General features: G+C 40.6%; 1 protein-coding gene across 2 annotated transcripts in view; it reads left to right on the plus strand.

The window, feature by feature from the left end:
• The window catches only part of LOC110462400, a 64,741-nt gene that overhangs the window by 33,746 nt on the left and 5,573 nt on the right, over nt 1-25,422 (plus strand). For both annotated transcript variants that reach the window (XM_021516351.1, XM_021516352.1), the window contains exons 20-33: nt 632-705; nt 1,510-1,655; nt 1,947-2,053; nt 3,262-3,402; nt 4,063-4,221; nt 5,206-5,326; nt 6,334-6,412; nt 9,423-11,569; nt 12,269-18,793; nt 20,296-20,514; nt 22,924-22,998; nt 23,424-23,557; nt 24,351-24,508; nt 25,302-25,385. In XM_021516351.1, coding sequence (XP_021372026.1) covers nt 632-705; nt 1,510-1,655; nt 1,947-2,053; nt 3,262-3,402; nt 4,063-4,221; nt 5,206-5,326; nt 6,334-6,412; nt 9,423-11,569; nt 12,269-18,793; nt 20,296-20,514; nt 22,924-22,998; nt 23,424-23,557; nt 24,351-24,508; nt 25,302-25,385 — 10,169 coding nt within the window. The remainder of the gene's footprint in view (nt 1-631; nt 706-1,509; nt 1,656-1,946; nt 2,054-3,261; nt 3,403-4,062; nt 4,222-5,205; nt 5,327-6,333; nt 6,413-9,422; nt 11,570-12,268; nt 18,794-20,295; nt 20,515-22,923; nt 22,999-23,423; nt 23,558-24,350; nt 24,509-25,301; nt 25,386-25,422) is intronic.

The raw sequence follows: 25,422 nt of genomic DNA on the forward strand, positions 1-25,422 counted from the left end.
GCTCAAAGGAGTCAGTGTGCTAAAATTTCTTCATTTTCCTTGTTAAGAATCAGAGGTGCTAGTTTCAAATCCTTTTTAGTCTGAAATCTGTATGCTAGATATTGAATAAGGTGGTTTTATTGTTTTTTGTCACTTTGAATAATATTTCTGTTCATGTTAAAAACAAAATCAACTCTCTGTATAAATATATCAGGTGACCGTTAAGGCCCATGGGCCTCTTGTTTAAGCCTGTCTTTATGACAACATGATTATTCTGTCCTTCCTACATACGCTGCACTTTGAGAACTCAGTCAATCGGGAGGAATTTAAATGCATTTAATTTCTTGGATTTCCCAATTTGGAATTTTAAAGGGGTAAATTGGGGGGAAAATTGACACTTTTTCATTTGTGAATTGGTCCTTTAGACGAACCTTAAGGTACCCTGATAACACGTGATCCTGTCACCTTATACTTGGCGACGGGGATTGGAGATTGAAAATCTTAAAAAGTTGAAAATCTTAAAAAAATAAGTAAGGTAAGGTATTGAAGCTTAACCATTTAAAACTAAATAATTTTTGTTGAAATTTTGAAAAAGCTTCTTAAATCATTATTTAAAACTATTTAAAACCAGAGTGTTTTGTTGATTTTCCAGCAAATGGAGAGATGTTTTCCTTGGTTTAATATAAAGACCTGCAAACTCTGGAACGAGCAACAGAACCTACCTGGGTAAGTATAATCAGGGTGTCAGTCTACAGGTATGTCTGTCTACAGGTATGTCAGTCTACAGGTTTGTCTGTCTACAGGTATGTCTGTCTACAAGTATGTCTGTCTACAGGTATGTCAGTCTACAGGTATGTCTGTCTACAGGTTTGTCTGTCTACAGGTATGTCAGTCTACAGGTATGTCAGTCTGTCTACAGGTATGTCTGTCTACAGGTATGTCAGTCTACAGGTATGTCTGTCTACAGGTTTGTCTGTCTACAGGTATGTCTGCTAACTCAAAGTACAATTGGCTTATCAACAACGCTAATACAAAACTTACAACAGAATCTACCTGGGTAAGTATAATCAGGGTGTCAGTCTACAGGTATGTCTCTGTCTACAGGTATGTCTGTCTACAGGTATGTCTGTCTACAGGTATGTTTGCTAACTCAAAGTACAATTGGCTTATCAACAACGCTAATACAAAACTTACAACAGAATCTACCTGGGTAAGTAAAATTATGCTAATATCAGGATGTCTGTGTCCGCTTGTTCAAATTTTGATTGGCTTATTGGCAACTTTAATACAAAATTTCAATGAAGAGTAATTTCAGAAAGACTGAAATTCAAAACTTAAGTTGTAGGTATAAGGACACCAAATGACAAAAATAAAGTAAAGTTTCAGATATTCTTCAAAATCACATTTTAATAAAAAGAAATTGTGTTAATGACTCCAATCTGATTAAAACCGTTCCGTAATATTTATATAGTGGACCATAGACGTAAAACATTAGCAGGTGGTGAGGTATAATTGTGTATTGTTTTTCAGTGGGATGTTACCGGACGCTGTGATACCACCGTCTGAGGACCATACGTACGCCCAATGGCTGGAGCGTCAAGACATGCCTAGGTCACCCCAGCCCTCGCCTTTCAAGAAACTCCACAGCACCCCGATACGCAAGGCTCTTCCCATGGGTAATTGAGAGTGGTGTATTTATTTGGGGCGGAAAATTGATTTTGAGATCTATTTAGGCCAAAAAAAAAAGATTACTTGGTTCTCAGGCCCGCGCGCATTTCATGGCACTGTGTGCATTGCCGATTTTATCGTGAAAGTAATAAATAAAAAAAACGTGAATGCGCCAGCCGCCATCTTTAGGGGGAGGAAGGGGGAAATCAAGAACAACAAATGCTGAGATATTTGCCTACAATGATAATGGACTGCACTCTCGTGTACAATATTGAGATTGTTTTCCATTTTATATTTAGCTGTGGATGAGGATGCTGAGAAGGTATTGTCATGTGACCTGGAGGATTCAGGCGAAGACATGCGACGGTGCATCCTGTGTTGGCACTATGGAGACGCTGATCCAAATGTAAGTACATGTAGTATGCCTTTCAACTCATTCACACCTGAAGACACATTTGAACACATTCAATTCAAAGGTTGGAATAGTTCATTTAATATGAAATTTCAGGGGTGACGGCTGAGTTAAGCATAAAAATGGGTAGCAAATTATCAGGATTAACCCTTTTCACCACTGTAGACCATAATGGACTCATCCTTATCAATGCATGGTACAGTCACTTAAGCTACATGGGGGTGAAAGGGTTATGGGGGAGGTTACAGAAAAGTGCCACCCTGTCCCTAGCCTACCCCTGACACCATATGTTGATTTATTGTTTAGCCTTTGACTTAAGTTTGTTTTAGTTCTGGAACATAAGTAAATGATGAGGCAGTTTTTGTGGATTATCAGTGTACAGGTGAAGTAGATCCTAGTGTGGATACCAACCTAACCCTGTAAGTTCCAATATAATAAATACACGGCTTGTATCCCTGTTTTTGAAGTGGAAGCGAGACTAAGGTGTTGCTTTTCAGACGCCGGCAATGGCGGCAGCGTCACCATTTCAACATTAAGTTTTTGCGTTTAAATTAGTTTCTATGAAAGTATAAATGCTAGACCAACCAAACTTGGACCATAGATGCATCTTAGGTAGTACATCTCAACCCATGCATCCAATGCTTGATGCGGCCTGCCTTTCATGGTCCATTGACTTTGTCAGCATCTCCATCAACATTAAGTTTTTGCGTTAGTTTCTCTGATATGTGCATCGATGGTCAAAGCAGTTGGCATGGGCGAGACATATCAATCCGAATGGCTTGTGGTAAAATATCACCAAAATGACACTGCGTTCATGTCATCAGGATAACACTTACTGAAAATAGGCCGTTAACAAGGTATAAGTTTCGGGAGAATTTCAATTTTAGATTTGTGAGAATTACAAGTTAAAAGTTGTTAAAGAATTTCAGATCATGATTTGTGATAGAATTGCAATGAACAATCTGTGGGGTAGATATATTCCAACTATTTGACATTTGTGGCGTGCTACTTTGTACTTTCAGGTTGCGTAAATCCTAATAATGTTTGTGTAGAACTAAATTTAATTTTATGAAAATAGTCTGATCAGCATTGATATTCATGGCGGTGTTGTAATGCAGTATCAATGAAAATGAAACGCACTTAAAAAACAATAAACAGAAAGTTGGAGGTAGATTTATATTTGTACACTGTATTGACTGTAGGACGCTGGACGCCTACTTTACTCCGGACAAGATGACTGGATCCACATTAACTGTGCGCTGTGGTCAGCAGAGGCCTACGAAGAGGAGCTGGACGGGTCACTTCAGTATGTCCATGCGGCCGTGTCCAGAGGAAAACTTTTGGTGAGACTGGCAACAATTTCATTTTTTTTTTAAATTTAAATGAAAAACAATGAAACATTTAACCGGAAAAAATATTTTTGAATTCAATTTGTCTGCATTATTGACATTATCAAAATGATATTAAAAAGCTCACAGCTTGGAAACAATCGATCCCCACCATATAACCACATATACAATTGCTGAGTATAAAGAGATGAATGCATATATGCTTCCAGGATGGCCTTGGGGTTTGCCCCACCCTCGGAGACTTAACCGGTACCCCTGGTTCATAACTTCGAAACGGTTGAGATCCCCACCCCAAAACTATATATACAAATGCTGTGCAAAAAGAGACAAATGCAGTCATGATATTAAAATTGATCCTGGGGTCTGGCCACAACCCTAGGGACCTAGTTTCTGAGTCACAACTTTGAAACAGTTGAGATCCCCACTCCATAACCATACATAAAATTGCTGGGCATGAAAAATCTAATACAGATATGCTACAAGGATTGGCCTTGGTGTCTGCCATATTCCCTTGGATCTCATTTGGAGAATTCTTTGCCATGATTGCTTAGATATCCAGGTGAGCGATACAGGCCCTCTGGGCCTCTTGTGAAAAACTCCACAGTATTTTCTATTGGCATTGTTAAAAACAAACTTTTTCGTTTTCGTTAACAGAAGTGTGACCGCTGTAATCGTTCGGGTGCGACGGTTGGCTGCTGTATGCGGGGATGTCCGGCCAACTACCACTTTATGTGTGCCCGACACAGCAACTGTGTGTTCCAGGAGGACAAGAAGGTCTTCTGTAGTCTTCACCTTGACAAGGTCGATGGCGACGTAAGTCTAGGCCTGTCTTTCATCAGTAATTACAACAATATGTTGGATTAGACCTGAGATTACAGGGGTTGAATAAGACAGGAAGTTAGAATATTTGGGGGTCAGATTAAACCATATAAGATTACTCGTGTTGTCAATTAAAACAGAATATCTGAATACTAAGTAGTCAAATTTGACAGGATGTCAATATATTCAGTAAAGATAAGATAGGATGTCAGAATCATAAGGGGTCAAATAAGGCACAATGTCAGAATACTATGGGAACTAATTAGACAGGATGTGAGCATTCTCAGGGGTCAGATTGGACAGGATGACAACAGGATGTCAGAATATTCAGGGGTCAGATATGACAGGATGCCAAAATACTCGGGGGTCAAATTAGACGGGATGGCAGAATACTTAAGGGTCAGATATAACAGTTGTCAGAATACTCAGGGGTCAGATATTACAGGATGGCAGAATAATCAGGAGTCAGATATGACGGGTTGGCAGAATACTCAGCAGTCATATATGACAGGATGGCTGAATACTCAGGGGCCAGATATGAAAGGATGGCAGAATACTCAGGGGCCAGATATGACAGGATGGCTGAATACTCGGGGGTCAGATATGACAGGATGACAGAATAATCAGGGGCCAGATATTACAGGATGGCAGAATAATCAGGAGTCAGATATGACGGGTTGGCAGAATACTCAGCAGTCATATATGACAGGATGGCTGAATACTCAGGGGCCAGATATGAAAGGATGGCAGAATACTCAGGGGCCAGATATGACAGGATGGCTGAATACTCGGGGGCCAGATATGACAGGATGGCTGAATACTCAGGGGCCAGATATGACAGGATGGCAGAATACTCAGGGGCCAGATATGAAAGGATGGCAAAATACTCAGGGGCCAGATTAGACATGTTTGATGAACATCATGCTCCTGATAATTTACCTAAAATCTTTTCATGAAAATTGATTCGTTTGTTTGCAGCTGGTTGCCATGGACCGATTTGCTGTGAACCGACGAGTTCTTGTCAACATGGAGGGTGTCAAGTGGGCCAAGAAGACCTGGGCCAAGGGGCTCGACCCCGGGGTCATCAATGTGCTCATCGGTCAGTATTTACCTCAGTCCGGTTAACGTTATAAAACAACTAGGCACTTTTTCTATTGTCAGGGAACAGCTACTAGGCACTCACAAGAAGTGACTGTACACATAAAGTTATGCAAAAAAAAATATTTGTATTTCCTGTTTTTTTTAATCATTACTTTGAGAGACGGACTCAGTGCATCTGTCATTGTTGTTTGATTGTGGCTATAAATCCCAATCATCCTCATCAACTTTTCACTGCGATGAGAGTGGTGGGATGGTGGTTAGATTTTGCCATGATTTAGTCTGAACGCCCCTTTGCCTGTGATTAGATGATACAAGCTTAATTTCTCTTACTTGCTTCATGTATTGAAAACACAATGCAAAAATGTATGTTATTGCAAGTACAGTTACAGTCTATAAGGAGGGCCAATCCATTGTTACAGTGTTAACAACATGAAGGTAAGAATAGTAATAAAATCGATTTTACCATCAAAGGGCGAACATTTCCCGGGATACAGTAGTGATATCTGACCTGTCTTATAGGTCATATGCTATGTAGTCCGTTGATAGACTTATTCTTCTGTATAATTTATTTTCAGTGGTTGTACATGTACGGCCTTGAAAGCCCTAAAATGGAAACAAAGGCCCTAAAAGTCTCTAAATTAAACAAAACTGTCTTGAAAGGGTCAAAATGAGCTATGAATTTGACTATTAATTTTGGTGGTATTGTGGTGTTTTTCTCATAAAAATGAAATCTGAAAACATAAGGAAATGAAATGTTTGATTAGAGTTAATTTCTAGATTTTCTGAATACCGACCATTGTTAGTTTTTAGTGTTGTTTAGTGTTTGTATGATGAATTTACAGACATCCAGGTCTCTGTATTTCAAAAATTTGCAAATAGCCAGAGATCTAAGACCTTATTTTTACTGGAAAATGCCCTGAAAAAGCCTTGAATTCCACAGTAAAAATTCCTGTATGAACCGTGTATCCTGCAGCGTAGTGATATAAAGTGATCTTGTTTGTTCAGGGTCGTGTACTGTGGAGTCCCTAGGGAGACTGATTCTGTCCTCAGACTACAGAGATTGTCTGGCACCCGCAGAATTCAGGTAAGCACATTGATACGTAGACCTGTACAGTTTTACAGGGTTGGGAGCAGTCTTAAAAAGTGTTCAAGTTTATAATTTTTCATTTAAACAAAATTTATTTAGGATGGTATATGAAAAGGATTGAAGAACAGGTTACCCCTATATCAGTTCTCTCTTGAATTTATTAAATGGCTTTTGAGTAATATGGTACTATGGAATGGAAAATTAATTTCTTAACAAGAATATTTTCAATGTATCAGCGTTTGTAATAATACATTTTAACATAGGTGTATAGGGCTTCAACGACACATAAACATGACAATTTATATGATGATAAGTATCACACTACATATAGAAAGGTAGAATAGAAGCAAAGAGAAAAGATATGTTGCAAATTTTTAATGGCAACATTACAACTGGAAATAGACTTGGTCCAAAATGCATGCCGAGCTGGCACTGTCACTCGCCTTGTTGGAACTGGTATAAGTAGACTAAACTCAGAAACGACAAAATCCCGAAAAATATCATAGGTGTATTGTGACCTCCCAAAAAATATTGTAGGTGTATGGTGACCTCCCAAAAAATATCGTAGGTGTATCGTGACCTCCCAAAAAATATCGTAGGGGTATTGTGACCTCCCAAAAAATATTGTAGGGGTATCGTGACCTCCCAAAAAATATCGTAGGTGTATTGTGACCTCCCAAAAAATATCGTAGGTGTATCGTGACCTCCCAAAAAATATTGTAGGTGTATCGTGACCTCCAAAAAAATATTCAGTATTGTACCCTGTTCAAAACAAAGGCACAGTTTAACAGTTTATTATGTAATAAGATAAGCAATATCAAATTTTGAGTACTACTTATACTTACAGCTGGTGACTTATCTACTTATACTTACAGCTGGTGACTTATCTGTAGGTGTATCGTGACCTCCAAAAAAATATTCAGTATTGTACCCTGTTCAAAACAAAGGCACAGTTTAACAGGGACAGTTTAACAGGGTATATTATGTAATAAGATAAGCAATATCAAATTTTGAGTACTACTTATACTTACAGCTGGTGACTTATCTAATTATACTTACAGCTGGTGACTTATCTACTTATACATCGTAGGTGTATTGTGACCTCCCAAAAAATATCGTAGGTGTATCGTGACCTCCCAAAAAATATTGTAGGTGTATTGTGACCTCCCAAAAAATATCGTAGGTGTATCGTGACCTCCCAAAAAATATTGTAGGTGTATCGTGGCCTCCAAAAAAATATTCAGTATTGTCCCCTGTTCAAAACAAAGGCACAGTTTAACAGTTTATTATGTACTAAGATAAGCAATATCAAATTTTGAGTACTACTTATACTTACAGCTGGTGACTTATCTAATTATACTTACAGCTGGTGACTTATCTACTTATGCTTACAGCTGGTGACTTATCTACTTATACTTAAAGCTGGTGACTTATCTACTTATACTTACAGCTTGTGACTTATCTACTTATACTTACAACTGGTGACTTATCTACTTATACTTACAGCTTGTGACTTATCTACTTATACTTACAACTGGTGACTTATCTACTTATACTTACAGCTGGTGTCTTATCTACTTATACTTACAGCTGGTGACTTATGTACTTATACTTACAGCTGGTGACTTATCTACTGATACTTACAGCTGGTGACTTATCTACTTATACGTACAGCTGGTGACTTATCTACTTATACTTACAACTGGTGACTTATCTACTTATACTTACAGCTGGTAACTTATCTACTTATACTTACAGCTGGTGACTGATCTACTTATACTTACAGCTGTTGACTTATCTACTTATACTTACAGCTGGTGACTTATGTACTTATACTTACAGCTGGTGACTTATCTACTGATACTTACAGCTGGTGACTTATCTACTTATACTTAAAGCTGGTGACTTATCTACTTATACTTACAGCTTGTGACTTATCTACTTATACTTACAACTGGTGACTTATCTACTTATACTTACAGCTTGTGACTTATCTACTTATACTTACAACTGGTGACTTATCTACTTATACTTACAGCTTGTGACTTATCTACTTATACTTACAGCTGGTGTCTTATCTACTTATACTTACAGCTGGTGACTTATCTAATTATACTTACAGCTGGTGACTTATCTACTTATCCTTACAGCTGGTGACTTATCTACTTATACTTACAACTGGTGACTTATCTACTTATACTTACAGCTGGTAACTTATCTACTTATACTTACAGCTGGTGACTTATGTACTTATACTTACAGCTGGTGACTTATCTACTTATACTCACAGCTGGTGACTTCACTAGTCTCAGACTATTGGGCTGTCAGGTCCTTATAAATATTGATTTAGAAATTGGCAGTTGTTTTGGGATCAGTCACTTTACAAACTGGGTCCTCACACGAGGCTTACAGCTGGTGACTTATCTACTTATACTTACAACTGGTGACTTATCTACTTATACTTACAGCTGGTAACTTATCTACTTATACTTACAGCTGGTGACTTATCTGTAGGTGTATCGTGACCTCCAAAAAAATATTCAGTATTGTACCCTGTTCAAAACAAAGGCACAGTTTTACAGTTTATTATGTAATAAGATAAGCAATATCAAATTTTGAGTACTACTTATACTTACAGCTGGTGACTTATCTAATTATACTTACAGCTGGTGACTTATCTACTTATACGTACAGCTGGTGACTTATCTACTTATACTTACAGCTGGTGACTTCACTAGTCTCAGACTATTGGGCTGTCAGGTCCTTATAAATATCAATTTAGAAATTGTCAGTTGTTTTGGGATCAGTCACTTTACAAACTGGGTCCTCACACGAGGTGTTCACGCTGAAGAGTGACATTTTGTATTTTGAAAGTTTGTTTATGTGGAATTATATGGAAATTAGGATTTTGAAAATAATGAGAAAAATGATTTAAAATAACAATTTTGAAAAGCTTGGTTCAGCTTAGAATTCCTTTCAAAAATTCATTTGTGATTTTCTCTTGCAGTTCTTCGCGAGTGTTCTGGAGCACGAAGGACGCACGCCGTCGCTGTGTTTATAACTGCCGCATCGTGGAAGTCAAGCCGGACAGTCCAAAATCCATGAAGGTCGTTCTGAAGGACATGACAATTATACACGACACAAGTCATCCAGATTACGTTCCCTTGTCGACACTTGACATCCCAGGAGTGAATCTCTTCCCTGACACCGAATCACATAGCAACAATAATAACAACAGTTTAAAATCGGACGTTATTGATCTGTCGGGTGACTCGTACGAAATGGACGGTTTAGTTACTTACCAGTCCGCAAGCTTTCAAGGTCAAGGTCTCAGTTCTAGTTATAATGGTAATTCTTCTTTCGCTGCAGAGTCCGATTCTCAGACAGACAAGCTCAGTAGTTCTTGGCCCCTCGTGAAAAAGAAATCCTCAAAAGTGGACTTGACAGTGTTATCTCCAAAAACCCTCAAACTGCTGAACATCAAGGACCCAGAGCTGTATAAGAGAGATAGTGTACCTGTTCCTGAGAAACCAGCATTAATACAAGCTCCACCTAGTGTTACCGAGAACAAATTCAGTGGTTTCTTGACAAAAATTGCTGACCGTCTGAATCAAGCAGCTGCGCGTAATCGTAATATTAATCGTAAAGATGGTGAAAAGAATACTCCGTCTTCTGCTGTGCGTGGGAGGTCAAGGTCAAATTCCGTTGAAAGGATGCTGTCATCAAGGTCAAACTCAGTTGAAAGGTTCGTGCCCTCTCCTCTGTCTCGTGAGAGGTCGAAATCTGTGGAACGATTTGTGACCTCTCCCTTGCCTTTTTCAAGGTCAAGGTCAAACTCAACTGAAAGAGAATATCTAGCTGGTTCTTCTGTTACCCTGCCAGAGAGCAACAGTGAGCCCGTCAACGATATGGAAACCTCTCAGACCAAAGATCCGGACACAGATGGAAATGCCACATTTTCTACTGTGTCTGCTGAAGAGTCCATGGACCAATCAGGAATGACAACTGACTCCAGCCTCGAACCAATTGCCGAGGAGGGAAATTTGAATGCAGAAAACATTCGAGAGACCGTGATTGTGTTACCTGAGGACTGCGGAGAACTCACTGAGGAGGAGGTCATTGCTATTGCGCAGGCAGCTCTTCAGCAACAAGAAGGAGTGGAAAATCTGGAACTACAAGACGCAGAGGAAACTTGCAATCAAACAGAGGATCAGTTGGAGGAAAACTCGGGAGAATACAATGTTGTGAAACAAGGTGATACAAGTGAAAGTCAACAGTTAAAGGATTCAAATAAAGAGGAAACGGAAACCATTGACGATCCTTTGGGACCGATAACCACTGACGATTGTTGTGATACAAGGGAGACGTCTATGGAATATTCTGCTGACAAAACGAAAACAGTCTCTCCAGGGGAGATAACTACAGATTATTCGGGTGAGGTAAGGGTTACAGTTGAGAAGCCTCAAGAAGAGACAGCTTTGAAAAATTCAGTTGAGATACAGGAAAATACTATGGACCATTTTGGTGATTCAAGGGAGATAACTCAGGAAGACAGGATTAGTGAGGCTACGGAAACAAACAGTACCACAGAGACAGATACTCAAATACAAACCTCTGCTGGAAATAAAACTGGGGGTCAACATGGGACAACCATCTTTGATTCTACCGATGACTCAACTGACGAATTAGAAGCTGCAAGCAATGTTGATATAAATGACGTGATACTTATAGACATAACTAAATCAAAACCAGAGTCAGAGGAGAAAAACAATTTGGGACCAGAACAAGAGTTAGGTGTAAAGAGATCTGATGGTCTGTACTTGTGCAGCAGCTCCGGAATGCTTCTAGACAACTGTACTGTGGAATCAAGCACAGACAAACGTTTGTCTGGATCTGTGTGCAATGAGGACTCGACTGAATCTGTTTCAGAGAAGTGCTTGAATGAGTCGGTGTCTAACAAAAGCTTGAACGAACTTGTTCCTGTTGAAAACTTGTCTGAATCAGTATCAAAGAAAGGTTTGACTGACTCTGTATCAAAAGAACGTATTGATGAATCAATATCAAATGAAATCTTGGCAGAATCCATGTCAAATGAAAGGTTACCGAAGGTGCAGAGTGTGGGACCAATGGAGACACAGGATCAGATGCATACAGGTATTTGTACATTTAGAAATTTAAGAAGTTTTATAAATCTTGCTTTAAAGAAACAGTTTTAAATTGAAGCAAAAAATGTATTTGGAAGACATGTTAAAGAGTGGAGTGATGACAATCTAGCTACCTTGTTGATCACTTCCAGCAAATGTTGCTAGATTGTAAGGCAGCAGGTCACTCATAGTAGACAAGTTGGTATAGGGAGGATGAATTGGTTCTGACCCAGAGTCGACCCAAAAGTTAATCTTACATATCCCCATACCTACATAGTGAACAGCTCTTTTTTATCCCTCTGAGAATTTGGTAAAAATGTGGTTTTCTAGATAATGACGAGGTCAAAATTGACAACATTGGAACAGAGTTATCTCACCTTGATGTTTCATATGGAACACTTATAACTTGCTAAAGTTAAAAGTAGAAAAAAAAGAAATTTGGTACGAAAAATTGCAATTTGTCCTCCAAAACACTTACTTGATCGTTAGACAACTGGATTGAAGATACTGATGTAATTGTCCACTTTAAAAAAAAAATCTAGGGGAAAAAAACAGAATAAATATCTATGTACATGAAATATTTTATCAGATTGCAATAAGAAAAAAGTATTGGTATGTAAAATGATTTTTTTCCAGCAAAGCTAAAATTGTAAGGAAGTACACTTCATAACATGTGTTGTTTATACTGGGCTATTGTTTCTTTCTACAGATGAGGACAATGTAAGTTTTAATGACCGATGTCCATCAGCTCTGGACCAGAGACTGACCAAGGAGGAGAGTTTAGTGGACACAACTGGACAGGTCCCAGATGTTGTGAGAGAAAGTCTCCCAGGAATTTCCCATGCCATAGCTGAGGAAACCATGTTGACCAATCAGCACGCATCTGACAGTGAAGAAACAATGTTGACCAATCAGCACACAGCTAACAATGAAGAAACAATGTTGACCAATCGGCACACAGCTAACAATGAAGAAACAATGTTGACCAATCAAAATGCAGCTGACAGTGAAGGTTGGAATCGTGATCACATGCTGTCAGGGAAAGATGAATCTGTAAAGAGGGGTAACAATATAGAAATAACAGCAATAGACTTGACAGGCGATGACTTGGATGACGATTCAAATAAGATGACAAATGAACCAGCGACCAAGTCAGATGAATGTGATCGCATAACCCGGAGAGAAGAAATTAGAAAGACAGATTTGTCCAGGAGAAACAACTCTCAAATAATCGGGAAGGAACCTGATTCACAAATAGTTGTACGAACAGAACCATTACATTTCCTTCGTCCGATTGAAGAGAAACCGTTAAAGAAGAAAATATCCCATAAGAAATCACCAACGCGGAAATTGAAATATGGTAAAAGTAATAAAGACGTTCCAAAAGATGCCAAAAGTAGGTCAGAGACTGGAGTTCGCGTGGAGACAGATGATCAGGACGGGGCCGATACTTCAAGGGCAACTCCCAAGGTCGTCGAAGATAAAATATCCGGTACAGATCATGAGAATTCTGAACACGAAATGATATCTAATACCATTCACTTGAACATTTTAACAAAATCTGTTTCTGATGACGATGAACAACAGGGTGCTGTAGAATCTGATACAATAAGAGAGTTGGCTCCCTCACCAGTTGATCAGGTGGACAAGACCACGGAAAAAGATCTTACACAGAGAATTCCGTTATCGGATCATACTCAGAGTGCAGAGATTGTGGAACCAATATATAATACAAGGAATGAGCTAATTGGTCATCGTGTTATGGTCGCTGGCGACAGTGACAGTCCCTCAGATTTAGCGACTCCGGACTCGGACAGAAGAACTAGTCCGACTCCGGACTCGGACAGAAGAACTAGTCCAACGACCGACCTCTGGAATATGGTAGTAAAGGAATTAGTCAGCGAAAATCCTGAAAAGTTTCAACCAATCCAAACCGATGTTTCTCAATCTATGGGTCCACAGGATACTGTTTCCGTTGATGATGTTAATCGTGGGGACAAAGAAGGAGTAAATTGTAAAAACGTAGATGAAATCCCCGCTGATGACCGCGATCCTCGAGGAGACATGGGAGATCACTCCGTCAAGGATCAAGGTGAGGGTCAGATATCTGGAGCTCGCAAACTTCAGTCCCTGTCTGAATCACTTGAAGCAGCGCAGGGGGGTGATAATTCGGAGGAACGAGCAGCCGAAATGGTAACCGATATAGTGAAGGAGGATGATAAACCTTGTATCACTGACGACCAGTCACCGGTAAAACCAGTTCAACCCTCGCCAGTCATTGCTGAGAACATGGATAAGTCACCAGTAAATAAAACACCAGTCAAAGTCAATACCGAGGAAGAGAAGAGACTAGAGAAGGAAAAGACAGAGATTCTTAAAGGCCTCGGACTGGCTAGGACTCCCACAGGAAACGAGGAAATTTCCAGTCCAGACTTCAGCAACAAGTCCTCCCCACTCAAGAAATATCCCCTCCGTCACCGTCGGTCAAATTCAGGACACTCAGATGAGAGTCCGGTCAAGGCTGAAATTGACTGGTGGAGTGATCAAAAGCTGCCCATTCATATGGAAATAGCCCAGAAAATAAAGGCAGAGAGTCTGTCGAAGAGCATTCCTGGAGCCAAGGGACCGTTTAAATGTCCTACATGTAGGCGTCTGTATCGCACGCGGGAAAGTTTCAAAACTCATGTGAAATTCTGTGACTTCGAGGTCAGTACAAGTGATGACGAGGAGGAAGAGGAGGAAGAAGAAAAGGATGAGGAAGCGAAGGATGGAAGGAGGCGATATTCCGTCCGGGAGCACACCATGGAGGCCAGAAAAGCAATGGCTGGGGAAATGAGAGCACTAGAGGTATTACAAAACAGGGAGGCATCTCCCAACAAGAAACGAGGAAGGCCAAAACGATCTCTTTACGACGATTCCAAAGATTGTACATCCTCAAATCACATCAGTAGCCCAATAACGGATGATGGCACGCCTCCTGTCAAACGTGGACGAGGAAGACCAAAGATGTCGCCAAATATCGTAATGTCTGATAAAGAGAAAGATCATTCACAGAAAAATAATACAGACTCAGTAACTGGACATTCACAGGACGGAGCAACAAACACTCCGGAGACTGGTGCAAGTAAAGGAAAACGGGGTAGACCTCCAAAATTGAAGTCACCCGACCGTGGAAAAAGTCCCATTAACAGGGAAGGGAATGATATTGTCACGCCTGTTGCACAGGGGACTAGTTCAGAGAGGGAAGGAACGGAGGGCATCAGAAAACGAGGAAGACCATCCCTGAAGAGTTCCAAGACACAACCTGATAAAGAAGATGTTGGGAAGGCTACAGGTGAGAGGTCACCACTTAAAACACTGACCCCCACAAAAATAGACATTGTCAGAAAGCGGGGACGTCCATCCTTGACATTTTCGCCGAAAGAAGATCATTCAGAGGAAGAAATTGTACCTAGAAAGAGAGAAAGGCTGTCAGGTGGAGGGTTGAAAAGCCCTCCTCTTCGTAGTCCTTCCAGAGGACTAATGGGAGTGCCAAGGGGGCGAGGCAGGCCCAGTCCCATAACAGGCTTGGTCGGGTCGCCAAGGGGGCGAGGCAGGCCCAGTACCATAACAGGCTTGGTCGGGTCGCCGGGGGGTAGAGGTAGGCCGCCAAAAACAAATCCTTTATCTGTTAAAATGGAAAGTACAGAAGAATCTATCCAAACTAGACATACAGAAAGACACAGTACAGAAGATGGAGTGCCAGTCGAAAAAGCTGAGCAACAGGAAGTTAACATGCACAGTGGAAATGTCTCTCCTATCCGGCGGCGTGGACGACCTGCAAAAATATTGAGGTCTCCAAAGAAGATTGAAAATGATGAAAAAGCATCAGAGGAACTTCCATCAGTCTTTGAAATATTTGCCCCAGTTGAAGGAAATGTATCAGTATCTGTAACATCTCCAGAGGGAATAGTTAACGTAGGAAAATCTTTCACTTCTCCAGAGGTGACTGGAAATACATCAGATTCTTTCACTTCACCTGGTGTTAAAAGGAAGAGAGGAAGACCCTTCAAAAACAAGAAAATTCAAGGGAGGGAACCCATCAAAAGAGACGAGAACAACAAACTTCATCAAAGGAGTAAATCTGCAATGACAGCAGCAGAAATGAACAAAGAAAGTCCAGAGGTCAAAGGTCGCAAATCTGACTTGAAGGTCAGGGATGGACTGTATACGGAGAGTGGTAGACCCTCGCGGCGATCAGCCTCACTAGCATTGCAGAAATTTGAGGACAACTTTGGAGCAGACACGGACAACGCATTAGGTAATGAAGAGGACGGTGATCAAGTGGGAGAGAAAGTCTCTGGGACAGGAAGTAATACTCGGAGAAAGCAGCACATTGTTGTCCGAAAGGATTCAGAGGAAGAGCATGTGGAGTCCAAGGGAAATAACTCTCTTTCCGAGTCAACAAGCAAACAGAATGATAACGTGTCTTGTAGGACATCACAGAGGGAGGAAGGTAACCACATTGTAAGAGACAGCGATTATCATAAGGTAGGCAGCAGTGCGTTGTCAGCAATCGTGATTGACAGTGAAAATGAGGAGGAGGAGGAACAAATGAAAGAACAGGGGGCACAGACAACAGAACATGTACAACATGTCAGAAAGGATGGACAATCTTCTTCGTCATGCACGGAGAGAAAAGATGCTGCAGTCAGTGAAAGTGAACCAAATGACATCGCCACGACAGTATGTTCACCTGAAAAAGATAACAAAAAACAGCGTGAAGTTTTGTCACAATCCAATCTGGTTAACACAACTGCTACAGTTCAACAGGCAGAGAGTCACAGTAAACACACAAGTATAACAATGGTTGGGGCTGGAGTTAGCAAAGGCATGCAAGAAATCTCTGGTCCATCCTCGAGTTGTTCAACGTCTGCGACCACAGGGTCTAATTCTCAGAGCCGTGTTAAAATGACCTCAACGTTTGGTGTCCAGACGGAGGAGGAGGAGGAAGAAGACGAGCAGGACTTCCAACAAGAACTTTCTCCTCAGCGTAGGTGTAACCCTAGCTCTGAACCAATCATCCGTATTAAGATACAGCAACCTCACAGCTCCAGTACAGCTGGTATAGGCGACAACATGGTACACCCTACGACCCCTGTGTCGATCCGTAACCTTCTGCAGCAAAAGATCGCTGGGGCTCAAGCCGCTACGCCTGGTTACCAAGTCGTGAAGATCCAACGCCCCAAGAGTGCAGACACGCTGAAGGATGACATCAGGAGTATACTTCCCGTGCTGCCCCCCAACATACTGGAGCAGCTACGTGACCCTTTACTGAGGTTTGAGGCAGTCAAAATGATACAGAATCTCATCAAGGTCAAATCTGCATCGGATGCTGTTAAGTCGATTACACAACCAACAGTGGAGACACAAAATGTTTTAGACAATATCACACCAATCCCAAAATTCACGTTGCCTAGTAACCTCAGCACACGCGAGGCAATTCAGAAATACATAAAGTCACATGTAAGTCAGCGCAACAAAGAGTCTGGGGTGGAACAGCCACAACAGTCTAACATGGTGGTCACGACTCGGCCTCTGGCCCAGGAGGCCATGTCTGGGCCATCTTATCACATGGTGTCCCCCAGCGTCAGTGATCCCCGTCTGCTCTCGCCTGCGGCAATGACCACCGGCTTCCAGGTGATGACGCCCACGCACAACAGTCTCGGAGGGACTGTCCTTCAGGTGCCTAGTAACCTTCCTTATCAACTGTCACCACCACAATCACTACCACAACTGTCTCCACAACTACCGATGGCCACACATTCGATGAGTCACCTGCCGCAGCTTGCACCCCGGATGCAGGTGAATACTCAGTCATCTGTGACTCGACTGTTGCAGTCCTCAGCGAGCCCGCAGTACATTGGGGAAATGTCCGGCATTCAGCAACTCCAAAACTTTCAGTCTTCACAGTTACCTCCCTTTAACATCGGACCGAGTTCAGTGAACCTATCCCAGCAGCCCTTGCCTCCATTTAACATCGCAGCTTCACCACAGTCAGTACTTAGTGTGACGACAACACCGACCCCAATGGGTCAAAGGGCAGTCCTTATGGGACCTCCAATGGGAGCCTATAACATTCCACAAGTTTCAGGCTTGAGGCCCCAGGAAGGGGTCTCCAGTTTGCCGGGTACTGTTATGATTCCTCAAAACATACCCATTGCATCACAGACGTTTAGTACCTCTCAAATGGCCTCAAACACCAATCAACTGTCTGAGTTGATGCCTGGAAGCACAGGGAATTCTGGGAGTACACAGCTTACAGGTGTTACAGGTGTTACAGGTGAGGAGGTCGTTAAGAGGAACACGAACACCTTAGTCCGTATATTTGTGGACGGTAAACCGGTTGCTGTGACGACAGATCCATCTGTGCTTAACAACCGTGACAAATTGTTGTCGCGTCTCGGCTCCACCAACCTGCAAGCAGGAACCTACAGCATCACAGTGTCGACACACAAGATGTCCATCGGCACCAACACATTGACCATGGCCGGTCAGTCGTCCACGCCTAGTCCACTGTCAATGGGTTCAAGATGTAATGACAGCCGTGTGTTACAGTCGATACTTAAAGCGCCGCCAGCGTCTAGTCTGGGTACACCCATTTATTCTGCGGTGACGACCTCCACTGTGGGGTCCACCTCCAGCATCATGTCCACCGGTGCAGTGTCTCCAGTTAGCGACAGTGTCATCTATCAACAAGAGCAGGAAATCAGCAAAATGCTGTCGAAAAAGGAGTTGACTGCCGTCAGTAACCTTCATTCATACGTGAAAAATACTGATGGGAAAGTGAGAAGGCCTATGGTAAAACCTAACATTATCCACAAAAAACGGGTAGCAGGAACTTCAAGTTTGAGCAAAAAGATGCTGGTTACCATGGAGAAAAACGGGGTGATCCAGGGGGCACTTGCGAAGGCACTAATGCGCAAACTTGTGAAAACCAATAACGAAATCTCGCCAAAGAAGAAAATTGTGTTCCGTGGCCTCCATTCGCCAGCTAAGGTTCTGACAGAGAAGTCAGAGTCCACTGACATTTCACCTGTGCGTGAAGAAAAAGCAAGTAAACAAACGACAGGTGTCATGAAGATTAGGAGAGTGAACGCCACCAACAAGATCAAGATAAACACCATCAAAAAGGGCATACGGAGACGGAAAACGCCACTGAAGCCCAGGAGTGTGGCTCTTCCCCACGTTACAGGTAAGATGTGCGTCGGTACTGTTGTGTGTTCTATTATTTCCAAACCGGTAACACCCTGTTTATCTGTCAGTTCATCACTTTATCCTGCACATACCTCTGTCACCTACAATTGCCAAATTTTGTATAATAGTACCTGTTAAGATGACAGAGTGCCTCGAACTGAAATCGAGTGTCTAGCCCAATTGTATACAGAGTTATAGCCCTTTGTTCGTATTTATCACTTTGTTATATCCTATAAACTGTTGCCTACTATGGTATTGATACATTTTATATGTGGACCTCTCAGGACGATACAGTGACACATACTGGAACCCAGATTGGTGCCCAAGTATACAGCATTGTTGGCCCATTGTAAATTTTAATACCAAAGTTCATGTTTGGAAAAACTCCCTTACTATTTCATGTTCACCAAGCTGTTAATGTATAAGATGTTTATTTTATCTAATGTTACGTAGAAATAACAATACCATAATGGCTACACCTGTTCAGTGACTATGGATAGCTTGTAGTGCTTTGTCTTGTTGTAGTGGATTCCAACCACATTCCACTGGAGTGGTAGAGTCCCTATAGAGTTCAGTGAGTCCCTATAGAGTTCAGTGAGTCCCTATAGAGTTCAGTGAGTCCCTATAGAGTTCAGTGAGTCCCTATAGAGTTCAGTGAGTCCCTATAGAGTTCAGTGAGTCCCTATAGAGTTCAGTGAGTCCCTATAGAGTTCAGTGAGTCCCTATAGAGTTCAGTGAGTCCCTATAGAGTTCAGTGAGTCCCTATAGAGTTCAGTGAGTCCCTATAGAGTTCAGTGAGTCCCTATAGAGTTCAGTGAGTCCCTATAGAGTTCAGTGAGTCCCTATAGAGTTCAGTGAGTCTCTATAGAGTTCAGTGAGTCTCTATAGAGTTCAGTGAGTCCCTATAGTGTTCAGTGAGTCCCTATATAGAGTTCAGTGAGTCTCTATAGAGTTCAGTGAGTCCCTATAGAGTTCAGCGAGTCCCTATAGAGTTCAGTGAGTCCCTATATAGAGTTTAGTGAGTCCCTATAGAGTTCAGTGAGTCCCTATAGAGTTCAGTGAGTCCCTATAGAGTTCAGTGAGTCTCTATAGAGTTCAGTGAGTCACAAGTTCTTCAACGTCCAACTGTTGCTTTTCTATTTCCAGTATCATTAATGTCCTTTAACTCGTTCACCCCTGAAATTTCATGATAAACTATTCTAACCTTTGAATTGGAGGAGTTCAAATGTGTCTTCAGGGGTGAAGGAGTTAATATCTTTTGTAAAAAATTGCTTTCAGATGAGACTCATTAAATGCAAGAGAATTATTTTTTTGTGGTCCTCTATATATATAAGTATGTTCTTGTATTAACCCTTTCACCCCTATGTAACTTGAGTAGACTATACCATGCATTGATCTGGATGAGTCCATTATGGTTTACAGTGGTGAAAGGGTTAAATACGAATATGGACCATGGTCACTTTATTTATATTTCTTTATCCTTTTGATTTAACATTGTAGGTGTAATGAGCCACCCGATTCTGCACGCTCAGAAAGATCTGCTCACGTTACCACAGCCCGAGATCGAAGAGGAAGTGATCGCCACACCCTACTCCAAGGCCAGCGAACCACACGGACGTGGCCCAGCGCACGACACGGCTCGCAGCAAAAATGATCCCTACCTTGTGTTCGAGATCAACAGTGATGACGGGTTCTCCTGTCGTGCAGATAGCATGGACGGTATGTGCACAAGATCGTAAAAAAACCATAATTTTAACCCTTGAAACTTAGTAACATTAGCAAAGTTCACCAGAATAGGGTGTCCATCTGTCTGTCTGTCTGATTTAACATCAGAATAGGGTGTCCATCTGTCTGTCTGTCTGATTTAACATCAGAATAGGGTGTCCATCTGTCTGTCTGTCTGATTTAACATCAGAATAGGGTGTCCATCTGTCTGTCTGTCTGATTTAACATCAGAATAGGGTGTCCATCTGTCTGTCTGTCTGATTTAACATCAGAATAGGGTGTCCATCTGTCTGTCTGTCTGATTTAACATCAGAATAGGGTGTCCATCTGTCTGTCTGTCTGATTTAACATCAGAATAGGGTGTCCATCTGTCTGTCTGTCTGATTTAACATCAGAATAGGGTGTCCATCTGTCTGTCTGTCTGATTTAACATCAGAATAGGGTGTCCATCTGTCTGTCTGTCTGATTTAACATCAGAATAGGGTGTCCATCTGTCTGTCTGTCTGATTTAACATCAGAATAGGGTGTCCATCTGTCTGTCTGTCTGATTTAACATCAGAATAGGGTGTCCATCTGTCTGTCTGTCTGATTTAACATCAGAATAGGGTGTCCATCTGTCTGTCTGTCTGATTTAACATCAGAATAGGGTGTCCATCTGTCTGTCTGTCTGATTTAACATCAGAATAGGGTGTCCATCTGTCTGTCTGTCTGATTTAACATCAGAATAGGGTGTCTATCTGTCTGTCTGTCTGATTTAACATCAGAATAGGGTGTCTATCTGTCTGTCTGTCCGATTTAAATGAAATTTGAAGAAGAGATGACCAGACGACATAGATGTTGTCTCCATGTTGTCTAGTCATCAATTCTTTGAATTTCTGTTACTCTTAGGAATCCATCAACTGGGGAATACAGAACTTTACTGAACATCCACTAGCGGACGTTTGATCTCATTTACCCTCCTGTTAAATGAAATCCGTACACATGATCAATACATGGTGTTCTTATGCACCTAAGTTTCTTACTTTTTGTCAAGAGTTATGTCCCTTTAAAGAAAAAGTCTGTTAAATCATCAACCTTGTCTTGGGACAGTTAAAGATAAACCAGGTCATAGTATCAAAATTTAATTATAAGTATGTGCTTACGGATTAATTTAATTATTTGTTTGAGAGAGGCGTGGAGACAGTATGTGTTTACTGATTAATTTAATTATCGGTTTGACAGAGGTGTGGAGACAGTATGTGTTTTCTGATTAATTTAATTATCTGTTTGACAGAGGCGGGGAGACAGTATGTGTTTACTGATTAATTTAATTATAAGTATGTGTTTACTGATTAATTTAATTATTTGTTTGAGAGAGGCGTGGAGACAGTATGTGTTTACTGATTAATTTAATCATCTGTTTGACAGAGGTGAGGAGACAGTATGTGTTTACTGATTAATTTAATCATCTGTTTGACAGAGGTGAGGAGACAGTATGTGTTTACTGATTAATTTAATCATCTGTTTGACAGAGGTGAGGAGACAGTATGTGTTTACTGATTAATTTAATCATCTGTTTGACAGAGGTGGGGAGACAGTATGTGTTTACTGATTAATTTAATCATCTGTTTGACAGAGGTGAGGAGACAGTATGTGTTTACTGATTAATTTAATTATCGGTTTGACAGAGGTGTGGAGACAGTATGTGTTTTCTGATTAATTTAATTATCTGTTTGACAGAGGCGGGGAGACAGTATGTGTTTACTGATTAATTTAATCATCTGTTTGACAGAGGTGGGGAGACAGTATGTGTTTACTGATTAATTTAATTATCGGTTTGACAGAGGTGTGGAGACAGTATGTGTTTTCTGATTAATTTAATTATCTGTTTGACAGAGGCGGGGAGACAGTATGTGTTTACTGATTAATTTAATTATCTGTTTGACAGAGGCGTGGAGACAATATGTGGTTACTGATTAATTTAATTATCTGTTTGACAGAGGTTTGGAGACAGTATGTGTTTACTGATTAATTTAATCATCTGTTTGACAGAGGTGGGGAGACAGTATGTGTTTACTGATTAATTTAATTATCGGTTTGACAGAGGTGTGGAGACAGTATGTGTTTTCTGATTAATTTAATTATCTGTTTGACAGAGGCGGGGAGACAGTATGTGTTTACTGATTAATTTAATCATCTGTTTGACAGAGGTGAGGAGACAGTATGTGTTTACTGATTAATTTAATTATAAGTATGTGTTTACTGATTAATTTAATTATAAGTATGTGTTTACTGATTAATTTAATTATTTGTTTGAGAGAGGCGAGGATACAGTATGTGTTTACTGATTAATTTAACTCTCTGTTTGACAGAGGTGTGGAGACAGTATGTGTTTTCTGATTAATTTAATTATCTGTTTGACAGAGGCGTGGAGACAGGTAGCAGAGAGAGTTCAAGATGCTCGAGTAGCCGCTCACATGAAGCAACTTTCCTTCCAAAGTAAGTGATGAGAATTACTGGGGAACAGGTGTTACCTGGAAAAGTGTGTTCATTTATACACAGAAGACAGTTAGCATGTATTACTTTCTATTAGGAATGTTTTGATAGAAAAGTAATTTCTTACAGTTTATGCGAATATAAATTTAGCATAGAAAGGTTTATAATTGTTTTAACTCTGTTGTTTGTTTTGATTTCATGCTTTATTACAGTACAGATGTATTAAAAAATGGAAAAAAATCTCAATACCTATATTCATAAACTTGGACCTAGAATATTGAAAGAAAACATGTTCGAAAATGCTAGAAATGTGCTTGAATTCATTTAGAAAAGTCCATGAACAATACCATGTGTTTCAACCAGTAGAATCCTGGGACTGTTTATTGATAGAGACGATAAAGACCTATTGTGGTTGAACGTTGTTGTAGGTATGAGCGGTGTGACCATGTTTGGCGTTAATCACAACTCGCTACGCTACCTCATAGAACAGCTGAATGGTGTACAACACTTCCGTAACTACGAGACACTCTACCATCACTACGACCTTTCACCCGAGGAGCTGGTAAGATCTTCTTAACAACAAATTCTGTCTTGACAGCTGTCAATCACTTTATTTTAATACAAGATTAATTTTTAGGTTAAAAGGAAACTCATTTACAGGATTAAAATTATTTCGTGAATATCTATTCTGTAGGCATTTATTTTCAATATTGAAATAGCATCCTCTGAATTACGTATTTGTGTATTCACAATTAAAACCTACCAGCATAGTGTGTGAAATCAAGTACATGGGAAAATACAGTAGTTCACAGTATTTTCCGCTTACATCTGCAGTATCATTTACAAGTCCCCTGGTGTATTTTGAGGTAAATTTGGCATAATTCTCATTTGCAAAGAAATCCAGAATTCCAAATTTAACTCATTCAGCCCTGAAATTTCATAATGAACTATTCCAACCTTTGAATTGGAAGAGTTCAATTATGTCTTCAGGGGTGAATGAGTTAAGGTTAAAGGGACAAGTAGGATAAATCTGTTAAAAAGACAGCTAATGAAATATCACCTGTCTTATTTGAAATCTGGAATTAGAATTTTTGGAACTGATATTGAGGCTAGCAGGAGGAAAAATCATTAACTCATTCACCCCTGAAATTTCATAATGAAATATTCCAAACTTTGAATTGTAAGAGTTCAAATGTGTCTTCAGGGGTGAATGAGTTTGTTTTGTTTAAAAAAAAAAGAAAGAATGCCTGATATTTGAGACTGGTTTCCCACTAGTAAAAGAGAAAATTCTTAATTGGGGTTGAACATAAAAACTCAGTCGTATTCCATTTCCTATGTTGTCATGGCTGTTTCAGGAGCCGGCGGAGAATCCTACCGGCAGTATCCGGACCGAGGGTTACCATGGACGCAAGCCGTTTGACATGTTCAGCTTCCTCATGTCTATGTACCGTCGCAAACCGAACCCTGTCCCCGCCGGCAAGAGTGACGTGGAGATGAACCTGAAGTCGCAAAGGTCAGTAATGGGGTCAAAGGTCACTAGGTTCAACAACAAGCCTACGTATATCACAGCTTCATTAATATCTGTTCAAGGTCACTAGGTTCAACAACAGGCCTACGTATATATCACAGCTTCATTAATATCTGTTCAAGGTCACTAGGTTCAACAACAGGCCTACGTATATCACAGCTTCATTAATATCTGTTCAAGGTCACGAGGTTACCTAGATGGTTAAGACAAAGGTCACAAATCACACAAGTTCAGGTCAAATGTCATTTGGTGACCTGAAAAAAGAAATGTAAGGTCAAAGGTCAGGACTTGCTTAATTAGGTCATTGTAAGGTCAAGGTTACAATAAATTGTACAAATATATTTGGTAAAGGACAAGATGGTTTCGTATTGGACCCTAAATGACCTAGGGACATTTTGTAGGTTGGGGTGCTGCAGCTATATCTTTTGCACAATATCAAAGCTACTATGATACTAGCCAGTGATGTTCGGGGCGAGATATTTGAGTCCTGGGGTCATGCTTTCCCGGTGTGACTCGCCAACTTTCTGCGGCCCTACTATATCTCTTGTAATGGGTAATCTTTAATCTTTTGAAAAAACATATTTAGGACTTTGTACCCCGCTGTTCAGCTGTAATATTTCTCTATCATAAATAGTCAGGAGGCGGAAAATGATAATTGTTAAATTATAGATTGTTTGTCTTCAGAGATAAATTAAACACCATTAAGTAGTATTACAAGGCTGTACTGACACATTGTACTGTATTGACTTTAATGTTTTACATTTCTTCACTGCTTCAGACGAGCTACCAGCATGGATCTGCCAATGGCGATGAGGTTCAGGAAACTCAAGGAGCACTCGCGGGAGGCTGTGGGTGTATACAGGTAATTATTTACTGCTCAGGATATCAAACAGAAATTG

This window comes from Mizuhopecten yessoensis, unplaced genomic scaffold (assembly GCF_002113885.1).
Source record: "Mizuhopecten yessoensis strain PY_sf001 unplaced genomic scaffold, ASM211388v2 scaffold10781, whole genome shotgun sequence".
In the NCBI taxonomy this organism is placed as follows: domain Eukaryota; kingdom Metazoa; phylum Mollusca; class Bivalvia; order Pectinida; family Pectinidae; genus Mizuhopecten; species Mizuhopecten yessoensis.